Source organism: Alligator mississippiensis, chromosome 16 (assembly GCF_030867095.1).
Source record: "Alligator mississippiensis isolate rAllMis1 chromosome 16, rAllMis1, whole genome shotgun sequence".
Taxonomy (NCBI): Eukaryota; Metazoa; Chordata; order Crocodylia; family Alligatoridae; genus Alligator; species Alligator mississippiensis.
In genome coordinates, this window is record NC_081839.1 from 24,040,070 (window position 1) to 24,052,417 (window position 12,348).

The window sequence follows — 12,348 nt, forward strand, 5'->3', positions numbered from 1 at the left end:
GCCTGCTGTACAGCCCACACAAGAATAAGGGAATATGGCATTGACTCAAAACTAGATTGGTAGCACCCAATAACTGCAAAGAGAAAACCAGTCTCCCTCTCCCAAGTCACTGCCCACAGCTCATTTCCTCCCCCCACACACACAGCCCTGCCAACTACCAGCTCTCCTAGCTGAGCACTTCTTCCTCCACAGAGATGTTCCCATTTCTAGAGCAGGTGCCTTCGGGCCCCCAATCCCTCTGCAGGGGTGTATGAAAGGGGACGGCCCAGCAGCCAGCACGCTAGATTCTTGGCGTCATCCAAGACCCTGTGGTGCCCACTGCCTGATCATAACCAATGATCTGGCTTTTGCTAAGCCTGATTTCTTAGGGACAAGAAGTGGATGTAGGGGGGGAAAGCCTGCAGGCACAAAGAGCAAACAAAAACCAGTTCTTCACCAAGTCATTAGTGCAAGGCCAGTGCTCTTTCACGAATATCTTGCCAAATTAGCTGGCTCCCATTGAACAGAGTTATCTTACAGATCACCCAGTCAACCCAGTCCCACCTCCTGGGTGCATGTACCAGGCCCAGCAGGTGAAGGAAGGAAGGAATGCCTGTTACACTCCCTAAATGGTACAAATTAACTTTTGCAATTTGAACAGGTAAAAGATGGTCTTGTAGGCATGTGCACACGTGGCAGTTGAGACACTGTTGGTATTCCCAGCCCTGCTACAGAATCACTGTGTAACCAAGTCTCTCCTCGCCTCTGTGCCTCAGTTTACCCCAAGGGAGGTAAGAATACTAGACTCCTGTGCCCTGAGTGTTGTGAAGATTCATTCATTCATACTTCCACAGCACTTGGCCTGTCCGCAATGCCTTTTCTACCAGGGTCTCCACATGCATTTGTAGAAGAATTTGGTTTAGTTTGGTTTGGTTAAGTCACCTTCACAAAGGGGTGAACAGAAGGAAGTGACCCTGCCACAGAAAAGTTAAAATACATGTGGGCCCTACATCCAGTTGCTAAGAGTCTGGATCCATTTATACTGTTACAATAAGCTGCATATTGCATATTGGTTTGCTTCTAGCTGTGGGGGGGAAAAAATCTTGCCTTGGACCCAGACCTCATTTCATCACAACCCTATAGACAAGAGTGAAGGGCTCGGTCAGATAAGAATACATCACCACGATGCCACCCACACACAAACCAGTGTCTGTTTGCACACATGGTTACAGTTCTTGGGAATGAGCTTGGGAAGCAATGCCATGACAGTGCTCCTTTCCCACTCCCAGCAACCTGGATTTTTACACTGAGCACAGAATGATTCTTCTTCTGGTGCCTCAGAGAAGAATGGCATCATGCCCACGTAAACCAGGGGTGGGATGGGAGGAAGTGGGGAGCAAGAAGAGAATCAAGTCCAGAATCTCTTCGTTTCAATGTTTTGTTGCACTGTTGTTACTTTGCCACTCTTGGGGTTTCCCACAAGTCACAGGCTTTGTTAGCAAGAAATGTAATTCGCTCTCAGCACTTCTGAGTCCCAATTACAGATCCCCAGCTTCCAGAAAGGGCTACCAAGCTACTTTTCACCCTAACCACAGAGACCAGCCAGTGTTTGCAGAGCTGAAGCAAATTGATGTATTTACGTGCCGCAGAGTTTCCCAATTTCAACATGAAGCTGGGTTGTTTTTTTTTGTTTTAAGAACCAGTCAACTGTTTTGAACCTTTTATAAAACAGCTGCTAGCCTCAGCCTTACTGGCATCCTTCAGGTTGGTTAAGAATTCACTCAAATGATCTATTAAATCAGGGTTGGTGAGAAATGTGGCAAACGTCTAGTGGACCCATGAAAGGAAGGAATGAGAAAAGCTGTGGAAGAGAAAAGGGAAACAGAAATGGAAGAGGAGGAAGAAAAAAAAATCCAAAAAACATTGGTCTTAATTGCTGTTAGAGGGGCACTGTCTTGGGCTGTTGGAGCAGTTACAGGGTGCTTGCAGTGAAAGAAAGCATTCCCTTTCTTATTATCCAGAACACAGAAACAAAGTGATACCACAACCTCACAAATCAGTTCACGACCCAAAATCCTTTGAGAAATGTTGTGTTGTATCATGGTCCTAATAATCCACTCAAACACAACTTCCATTCGGCTGTTTTTTCACAGGGGCCCAACACCATGGTATCAGAACTCAGGAACATCTCATCACCCGTATGTTGGCAACAAGAGCGGACCTCACTCTGGAGAATACTGGACCAAGTTGTGCTCTTTGATCCAAGGCTAACCAGCTAATTTTTAAATCTTCATGGCTTGCTACAAAGTTTTCTGTATATGGGTAGACTGAACAAGTTATGAGTGGGTTGCAGTAAGATTTTATCCCTAGGAAGGGATAGGAACAAGTCAGACCAGTTGGCGTATCACCGTCACTTTTTACAAGAGTGTCAGGCACCTGCTGCATTAAGCACTTTTGATCAATCACAACGCCATGCTGGAAACAACTCTTACTGCTCTTGATGAAGCTATTGAGGGTGGGGCAACCCATGGGAGGAAAAACAGCCATGCAGCAGGAAGGCTAAATGGATCAAAGACAAACAAGGAGTGGAATAGCCCAGTGCCTTCTAGGATCAAATGCAAGGCAGGTCAGTGGTGACCCAAAGCTGACAGCATCTGAGTACTGCCTCTTGGTACATAGGAAAGGAGTGGCTGGGTTTGCTCCTTCCTAGCGAGGCAAGTTTCTATATCACCAAAACAAAACACAAAAAAATACAACCACCTTTGTTGCCAGCCTCAGCAAAAAGGCAAAGGACTGAATAGGACCTGGAAATTGAATCCCTGTCTCTTCCTTCAAAGCTTTTCTTCCAAGATGAGACAGGAGGGAGTCTTATGTTCTCATCAGTTTCCAGGGACATAAGCCCAAAAGCAACCATGATCTTGACATTCATTAAACTGAGTTAAGAAAAGTTTCAGCTTTTCTTTACAAAGTGAAGGGGGAAATGAGGTTAAGCCAGCTAATTGACAACCCTGACCTCCTTGGCTCACAGCATTAACACAGCCACCAAAACAGGAGCAACTGTAACTCAAGTCGATGGGAAGTCATCTCATTTTTTAGTGCTCTTACAGCCAAAGTTTGAACTTGGGTCAACTTTAAAAAACCGCCTGCAGTCTTGAAATGCAAAGAAAGATTCAGATGGAAACTTTAACAGCCTTCTTAACTTACCAAAGAGAAACCAAACTTAATAGGACCAATGAAAAAGGTTCTCTCTCAAAACAGCACCGGGCAAGCCAGAATTTTGTTCTCAACTTATGCAACCCCCATTGATCTCAAGTGGAACGGGGGAGAAATGGACCCCGAGTAATCAAACTGAAAGAACAAAGCCCTCGGTAATTTAATGCCAGGAGAAGCTTTCATTCTAACAAACACCCTTGTCCAGGTTGAATGACATAATCCCCTCATCTACATCCGTCTCTGCACGCTCCCCCAGTCAAACATGTATCCTTCTTCCCACTGTTTTCCTTTCCCTGCACGATGTAGACAATACACATCCTCAAACACGGGAATAATCTTTTGATAACATTCTTTTAGTCAGAGCCTGCAAGCTTGGACACAAATGGGTAACATTTTTAAAAAATGATGTAGACTCCTAGAGACCACATTTGTAATGAATGGTATTTGGACATCTGCAATTCCTGAAAGGTGCCTAATGACATTTGCAAACGCTCCTGAATTCCACTGAAATTCATGGGAGATAAGCAGCTAACCTGCTAACTGACTTTTGGAGAACCCCTCTAGGTACCTATATGTGCTGTTAGACACTTAAATATATAAAACTGTGGCCCATAGTCACCTATAACCATTGTTTTTTTGTTTTGGTTTGGTTTGGTTTTGCAAATGGGTTTTTTGCACAGCACCGCAGACCATATATAATATCACTCTGACAGGCACTCAGCATCTGCAGCTTCTCACTGAAGCTGCCTTTGAAAAATACACACGCACAGAGGCACTGCACACTGGGCTGCCTATGAAAAACGTGTTACACTGATGTGTGAGGTTCTCTAACCGATCCACGCATACTGAAGCGATCTGCAAACACACTGATCTTATATTGGCTTCTATTTTAACTGCTCGCTAACCACTACACTACACTGGCCCCTGCTTTTTAACTGTCAGCTGTCACTTCATTTCCTACAAGCAGCTTGAAGTTGTGTCAACTGGCAAGAGCAGAGCCCCAGCCTGGATTTCCTAGAAACTTGCTAAGCGATGAAGAAGTGCAGAACCCTTACATTTTTGTTTAACATACTGGCACTGTACAAAAGCCAAGGACACCAATCCCCACAGGAGAGAGCCATGCATCTCAGCACAAGCCCCGCTTGCAGCTACCTGGAAAAGTGTTTGCTGCAGCCCCCACCTTGCACGACGCAAGCATCAAACTGACCTCAGCAAAAGCTGGAATAGAAGAAGTTGCTTTAGCTTTTGAGGACAGGCAGGGAAGTCAGATGAGGTTAAGAGCATGAGAACAGCCCTTCGTACGGCAGAAGCTGAACTATTAGTGTTAACCACAGAGAGCAGCAGCTAAACTTATCGCTGGTAATAATAAGAACAGCTACATGCTCTTGGTGTTACCTCCCCAGATACTTTCAAGCCCCTCTCCCCATCAGAGACACTCTCCCGGCTCAGACAGCAGCGGCTAAACTTATGGCTGGGAACAATACAATGTGCGGCGGTGACACCAAGCCCCTCTCCCCGGTCTTTGGCAGAGGGAGGGAGGGAGGGAGGGAGGGAAGGGGAGCACTATCACATGCAGCCTTGTGCGTGCTTGCTGCGCCGTCTGCGGCAGCTCCAGCCCGGCGCGCGGGGCCCGGGGGCAGCGGCTCCGCAGCCGGGGCGCGGGGAGCTTCCCCCGACAGGCGGTGCGGGGCAGGACGGCGGTCCCCAAGCCTCCCTCCCCGCAGCCCTGGGGCCGGTGCCCCCGGGCTGGCGCTGTGTCGCCCCGTCGGGGCCCCGCTGCTTACCGGGCGAGGGGAAGAGCTCCACGTCCACTTTCTCCGTCTTGATGATGGTCAGCGTGGGCTTGAGGTCCACGGCCGCCTTCATGACGGCGCTGCAGCCCGGCCGGGGCGGGCGGTGGCTGCGCTGCCTGCCCTGCCCTGCCCTGCCCTGCCCTGGGCACCGTCTCTGCTCCGCTCCGCGCCGCGCCGCGCCGCGTCCCGCTCGCCGCCTCCTCGAGGGCGGATCCTCCCCGCGACGCCCCCCGCCTCCGCCCGGCCCGGCCCGGCCCGCCGCTGCGATCGCGGCACGGAGGGAGGGACCGCGTGTCCCCGCCCCGTCCAGCAGTGCCCGGCCCGGGCAGCGCACGGCCCCGCCGACACGACACGACACGACACGACCAGCAACCCCCCCCCGCCCCACGGCGGCTGCACCGCTCACGACACCAGCGTGCGGACCACTCGGGGTGGGGGGGGATCTGTATCGTGCCCCGGGCAGCCGTGTGTGTGTGTGTGTGTGTACACGAGCCTTGAGGCAGCAACATCTTGAGACCGCAAACGGCAAGAGCAGAAAGGAGAGAATGACTCACGCAGGTGTCAATTTACCGGCACGAGTGTCAGAAAGACAAAGAAAAACACACACGAAAAAAAAACCCCAAATGTCATTTGCACCCGCTTTTGTGGCTCTTGAGCAACTGCCTGTCGCAGGCGAGGGAGAGCGGGCGCTGCGCTGCGAGGCCGGCTGCTGCCCAGACACCGAGGACAAGCGGGTGCCACTCTTATGGAAAGAGAAATGAGCCCAAACCCCAGGTGCAGGCAGGTGTAAGAGCTAGAGGAGGCAGGCCTGATAGAAACTGCTGAAGCTGTACCTAAAGATCAACTGCAGATGCACGCATTGTAGCTCGGGGCTATTTCTGGCTTTCGCTGGTGTGGCTTCTTCATTTAGCGCATTTACAGATGAATCCACGGGGCTACAGAAGTGGGGATCCACAGCGACAGCGCTGAACCTGGGCTCTTGTATGCCACGCTCCAGGCTTGGGAAGCTATTTAGGCACCTAAGGATGCAAACCAGTGTCCAGTCTGATTCTGGAAAGCATCCCTGCACATTATGCCCCTGACTCCCACTGCAAAGAGACTTAGGCTCCTGACTCAGGTGCTTTTGGGATCCCAACTATCTGCAACTCTAAATCTGACCCTTTGGCCATGGCAAGAGCCTTAGTGCAAATGAGCATCACACTCCTGGAGTCTGTTCTGCTCCACTTGAGCAAGTCCCGTAATGTTTCTCTGCCTCAGTGGCCCCCAGGGCCACCAATACCCACCTGGGGAGCCACGTAGAGACTTGAGGGTAAAGAGCCATGCACAAGGTACAAGGGATTGGTGTTTGAAATCTAAAACTGGAAACATGAATCCTATCAGTAGTGATACCTGGCTCTGATTGAGCACTTTGCCTGTATGAAATGGCAAGCAGAGGGCTTGCTTTCCTCCTCCATTCTCCCTGAAGATTTGTGATTTAATTTTGCTTCCCTACCTCCCAGTCTAAGCAGATGTGAGAGTGGAAGTAAGGGCAAGGGACAGAGTGGGCACAGGAGACTGAAAGAAAGGACTCTAAAGGGAGAGGTTGTCAAACCTTTCCAGTGTAAAGTCAAAAGCCAAAGCAAAAGAACCAGCTGCCTTTCTATGTGACCTGTTCTAGGGCAGGCTTGGGAAGAGAAACTTGATGCAGTTTACATGAGCTGATAATCTCCCCCTTCCTATATTTCACTGGAATGCTGCAAACTCCAGGCCGTGTAGTGTGAGCGTATATAAACATGCATGCTGTAATTTGCAATGGGGGATGAGGGGAGGGGTGTTGGGGGATGGGGGACCAGTTACATGGCTGGCTGCAGGCTCTTGGCTGAAAGGATGGAGCCATCAAAATGCACCTGTGGTCCCAACAGTATTAAAATAACCCAAGCATTCCCGGCCCCCCTCCGTTTCAGCGGTGTTTGGTAATCCACGCAGTTCAGACTGAGCCTCTGCCTCCTGCAGCAAACCACAATCCTCAAAATGAAACAGAAGACGAGACATGCTGCGAGGCCTCCAAGGCTCATCTCAGTGCCTGGCCAACGGGGCCGAGCCATTGACCTCATCACTGAGACCGTTCTCACAGGCTGAGATCTCCAGCTTGTGTGGAAGTGGATGCAGAACGTGATCCTGACAGGCGGAGCTCACTGAAAGCTGTATCAGAGGGCCAAGCCCCTCTTCTCCCCTACTTATTCCCACCGGCCTGTAACAGTTGGCTTGGACTCCGCTACAAGTGTTACAATCCCAAAGACTGGCTAAAAGCCAATGCACCTGAGAGGAGCTGCTTCTCAAGTACAAAGCCACCAATAAAGATGTTTCTTTGCAGCTAGTGTGTGGTTTTTATTAGGAAGTATATCCCACACACTCTTGGATTCCCATCTAAGCCTGGGCCCAGCAAAGCTGATGAGATGAGGTTACAGCCTGATGTGATATGAATGTAGATAGCGTCTCACTACCCCAAAACTTCTGTTTTACTTTCTTCCTGCTCTGGCGAAGGAAAGGAGGCACTAAAACCCACCACACGTTCTGGAAAACCAGAGTACTCCCAAAGCAGAAGATAATGTCAGTGTGCGCGTCCCCGAAGCCATAGCCGAGGAAGAGTCCGGGGTAGAGAATTCCTAATGGAGCGGCTGCGTTCTTTCAGGCTAGCTACATCATCCCTAGTGCCTTAATTTGTGTGCGCTTCAGAGCTCACGACATGAAAGACCTGGCTCTGAACTCCAGCTGAGACGCTCAATAGCTCAGTGTTCACAGAAGGCAGGGAAGGAATCCATTGATTAGTTTCTTCAGCTGGGATGTGACCACTTGCAGTCCAAGACCAGCCAAAGATGAGTTGTTTCCTATTTGCTGCTTACAGTCATTAGAGAAATCGCTCCTCTTGCCCATTCAACATCCATTCCTCCCTTCTAGTTTCACAGTCTCCCCTTCTCTCTAATCATTTAAGGTTAATATCCATTATGGTTTGCTCCTCAGGAGGAAGAGGTGCTCTCCATACTAAGAAGATAAGAACAGCCCTCCTGCCACGTATCTATTGAAAGATTTTGCTGTTGACACGAGATAAACATTTTTTCTCCTTCCACAATGCAGTCCATTTGTTTTTCAGTTATTCAGAACAAAGAATAGGGCAGACAATGGAGCCGCGCTATTTCCAACAGCGCTATTTATTTTTTTTGTAGCAACAACAATAAATGAATGCAGTCCTGGGGGAAGGCACCCGAGCCGGGCCTGGTGCATGACTTTTCAACACACACATTTGGCAATTCAACTCAGACACGCACCTTTTTCATACTATACCTTTCCAGTGTTGGCCCTTTACATTTGGCAGAACAAAACTATTGCAAACCTATAAGCAGTCATTTTGCAAATTGCCAGTCCCTGATGGCCCTCCAGATGTTACACAGCTGCAACATCCCCTCCCCAACCTTGGAAGTCCCGTCTTCATTGCCGAGGAGGCAGCAATCTCAAAATGAGGTAGAAAGTAACCAATTTCTCTACCAACAATACCAAAATGCAGCCAGTTCTGTAGCAGCTGCTTAACAGCACACAGCAACACTACGCAGCAGTTAAAGACAGGAAATGAAGAATACCTTCTCCAATTAAAACTGCAGGGAGATATTTATGGCAGAATGCAATTACCCAGTTCTGCCATGGGATCCTGAATGACTGCCAGTGGTCAGGGCTTCCGGTTGCTGTCTCATAGTGTAGACAGCACCCAGAGGGCATCGAGCTAAAATCAGGAGCAAAGGTGGGGGCGGGGAAAGGCTGGTGGCTAAAGGGAAACAGGGATTTATCGTAAGGGGGTCATTGCTGGAAAGAGAAATAGCCTCCAGGAAAGGAAAGGCACAGGGAGGTGGCTGCTGGGCAGGGATGCTGGCACGAAGCAATGAGAGGAAGGAGCAAGCAGCTGCCACAAGCATTCCCCAGGAAGATACCTTTCCTGGAATTTAAAATTGTAGGAGAAATTTCTTCAAATGCCATAATAGCTGGGAAGTAGTCGAGAAGATTAGTTTATGTTGGGAAAGGGAGTGGGTGGCAGCTGGCAGCTCTGGTGACGGAGGCCTTCTCTTTGTGGACATGCAGCAGGGGTGGAAGCGTAATCCATTCGCCCACATACGGGATATGCATCCCTCCATGCCAGATTCCCAGGGAGCGCGAGTCTAATACGAGTACCAGAGCATAGCACACGCTGCAGAGAACAGTGTGTTTAGGACAAGAGCCCCATGGCTCCGTTTTTAGTATCAGCTAGATGGCAACCATCACTTACGCAGGGGCTCCTGCAACGTTCAGACTGCTGTGGGCCTCAGCCACCTGGCACCTGCTTGTTGCTGTGCATTACCTGGCCTTGATTCAGAGAGGATATAAATCTGTTGCCGTCTTTTTATTACAAGCTTGGTTCCTTATCTCAAACTGAAAAGACTGGCATTCATAGTCCCAAACAGCCCAGATTTAATCCTCAATGAACCAAGCCAGCAATTGTCACACAGGAATAGTGTAACCGCCTCTTGGTCCTGATGAGGGGAATTGTCTCTGAGAGACAGTCTCCACTACTCAAGCAGTCATCAGCTTCTCTGAGATGCCTCACAAAGGCACCATTGTGGCTGGCTAGGCTTTGGGAATCCAATTCACATAGATCACCATGCAGGCTTACGGGGGGAAAAACTCCAGTCCCTAGGGTGGGCTGGAATCAACAGCTCGTAAGTGCTACACTAAGCAATCCCACAAACCACTGAAGTATTTTCTGGTGACTCTTGGCTTTGGTTCCAGGGAGGCTGCATCTTGATTTGTACCCTGTGTAGCCAATCAGCGTCCTCTGGGTTGAATGTTATTAGTAGAGAGCATGTTTTATTCTGCTGAGAAAAGCCGGTGGGTGCAAATCTTTCATATGCAACCAGAGGTAGTGTCTGCTTTCACAGAATCAGAGAAAATGGGAATGGAAGGGACCTCAGGAAGCCAAGTCTCCATGCCAAGGGAGGATCAAGCTTTAGAGATTGTTTCTACCTTTCGATAAATACACCCAGGGATTTTTGGTTTCTAGCTTTGGACTCTTTGCAGTTACACCAAACACCGACAGTCTCACCCAGTGCCTCCCTTCTCCTCTCACAAGGCTAGTGTGCTTCCAGTCTGATTTGCAGTGCCCAGCTTTTCATATGTTTGCTAAGCCAGATCCCTCATATTCCAACCCAGGACTTCTTTGAAACAGAGAACATCACTCAGTCTGTGTTACATCAAACACCAAAGCTTAAGGAAGAGGCTTGACCCCAGGCAACTTATTCGTGCATGTGACTTGGTCTTTAGAGTTGCATAGGTACTGAAAGGCTGGTGAACTAACTCACGCTGCCTGGCTAGAAAGGAGCGTGAACTGGCACACTGGATTGGACCCTTCTCAGATTTGGGGGAAGTGCTGACTGCATTGCTCTTCTCACCTGTTTTTGCTTCCATGGTAAATTGTGGATTTTTGTTTCCAAATGAATTGGTACAACCATGTGCAATGGAATCACATGCTCCTACCCTAATAAACCAGAGGAATTTTTTTTCCAGGCAGTGAAGAGCTACTGGGAATGAACATTTTTCTCTTTCTTCAGGCTTTTTTAAAACCTATTCACACCAAAGAGAGATCCTACAATAGCCACAGTTTGTTTTCATGAAGGCATTAGCAGGCAGGCAGCCACCCTTCAACCAGGTTCCCTCCAGCACTGATAACTGATACAACACTTAGCCAAAGGAACAGCAGCCATCAAACAAACACCATTGTGTGTGCATGTGTGTATTGGGTGCTTATCAACATAAGCCAAGTGGAAGTGGGTGGCTCAGGGAAATGAAATCCAAAAGCCTGACGCCCTCTGGATAGCTTTGTGGTGAGGGCATCAGAGCACAGGAAATAAGAGTTCAATTCCTGGCTATGCTGACTACTTCCATCGTGACGAAACGCAAAATCATTTTACCTCTTTGTAGCCCAGCTCCCCATCTTGACTAGAACAACAAGGCTTTCCTGATTCAATGGGCTACTGAGAATTAATGCATCGTGAGCTGGATGGAGCTTGGGTTGGATGGTGGCAGGGATGTAAAACCACCTACGCAGAAAGAACTTGGCACCTTTGCACTGACTTGGATGGAGAAAGAAGATCTGGATTATTCCTTATTTGCATTGTACCACTTAAAAGCCACAATCAGTGCTTCATTGTGTTCAATGCTGCATGCTCCTGCTACTGAAAGATGATCCCTCACCCAGAGTGTTGCCAGTCTTAAGCATAAGAGGAGAGAGAACAGGTGAGGACAGCAAATTGATGAAGACGAGGTAGCAAGAAGACAATCATGATTAGCCTAATAAGCAATGGTCAGAACACACCAACTGCCTAGAACGGCAGGATTGGGCTCTTTACTGGTTTCCTGAAGGCATTTTACTAAAAGCACTCAGAGGCCCCGTCATAGCTGGGGTCTCCATGCCATGTCCCCTGGGTCTGCTCGCTTGGAAAGGAGTTGCTTTTTCTGGAGCGATTGTAAAGTCAGTGTCTATCGAGTTGTGCTCGGGTGTGAGGAAAGCACTGTCTGTGCATTTCAAATAAGAGAACTTCACTCAGCGCTCTGCACTGGAAATCCCATCGCTTGCAATTGTCTTGACTTGGCAGCCTTGCCTTATAGTGAATAAACGACAGAGAAATACTCAGCTCTACACGTGTTTGGGTTTTTTGGGGTGGTTTTCTTGGACAGCAATCCTGGCTGCACAACAATACCACTCTTGTTCTGCCTTGCGCTACAGAGCAGGCTTGAATAGATCTGTCTAAAATTATAAGCAGGGCAGCCCCTGGGCTCTGAGAGATCACAGGCCGCATGCTGAGTCTGAACAAAGACCCTGCTATTTCCTAACAATTAGCCCAGCTAAAAGGACATCTATCTCCCTGTATTAGAGCCACCACGTGCCTCCAAGTCAGTCCATTGTAAAGCTAATTAAATAACACGCCTCTCTCCCCATGAGGGTCTCCTGATTAGCCTTCCTCAGTCCTAAATCCTTGCTGATATAAATGGGAAGGAGACAGCTGGCTCGTAGAGCCCTCCATTGCCAATGGAAACATCATCACCCATTATGCATCTATCATCATTGCTAGTTATTCCATTTTTAAATATGTTTTGAAGGCTAGCAAATGGAGATTGCAAGATACAGAGCTTTCTGGGGACAAAACTTTCCTGCTCCTTGATCAGTTCCACACACTGGTGATTTTTGGTTTGTTATAATTCAAACATATATTTCAGAGAAAGAAAAGAAAAAAACAAAAACTTGTTTTGGGTAGGTCCCAAATGAAAAACGCTCTCTTTCTTCAGTAAATCCAAAAACAATTAA

General features: G+C 48.5%; 1 protein-coding gene across 5 annotated transcripts in view; it reads right to left on the reverse strand.

Moving 5' to 3' along the window:
• Positions 1–12,348, reverse strand: part of ETS1 (ETS proto-oncogene 1, transcription factor) — a 115,557-nt gene that overhangs the window by 65,359 nt on the left and 37,850 nt on the right. The window contains exon 1 of one of the 5 annotated variants that reach the window (XM_019490115.2): positions 4,977–5,157. The exons of 3 other annotated variants lie outside the window; for them this stretch is intronic. In XM_019490115.2, the coding sequence (XP_019345660.1) occupies positions 4,977–5,058 (82 nt within the window). In that variant the 5' untranslated portion in view covers positions 5,059–5,157. Of the gene's footprint in view, positions 1–4,976; positions 5,158–12,348 lie in introns of those variants that run through there. One more of the 5 variants, XM_006278035.4, reaches the window with a different exon arrangement.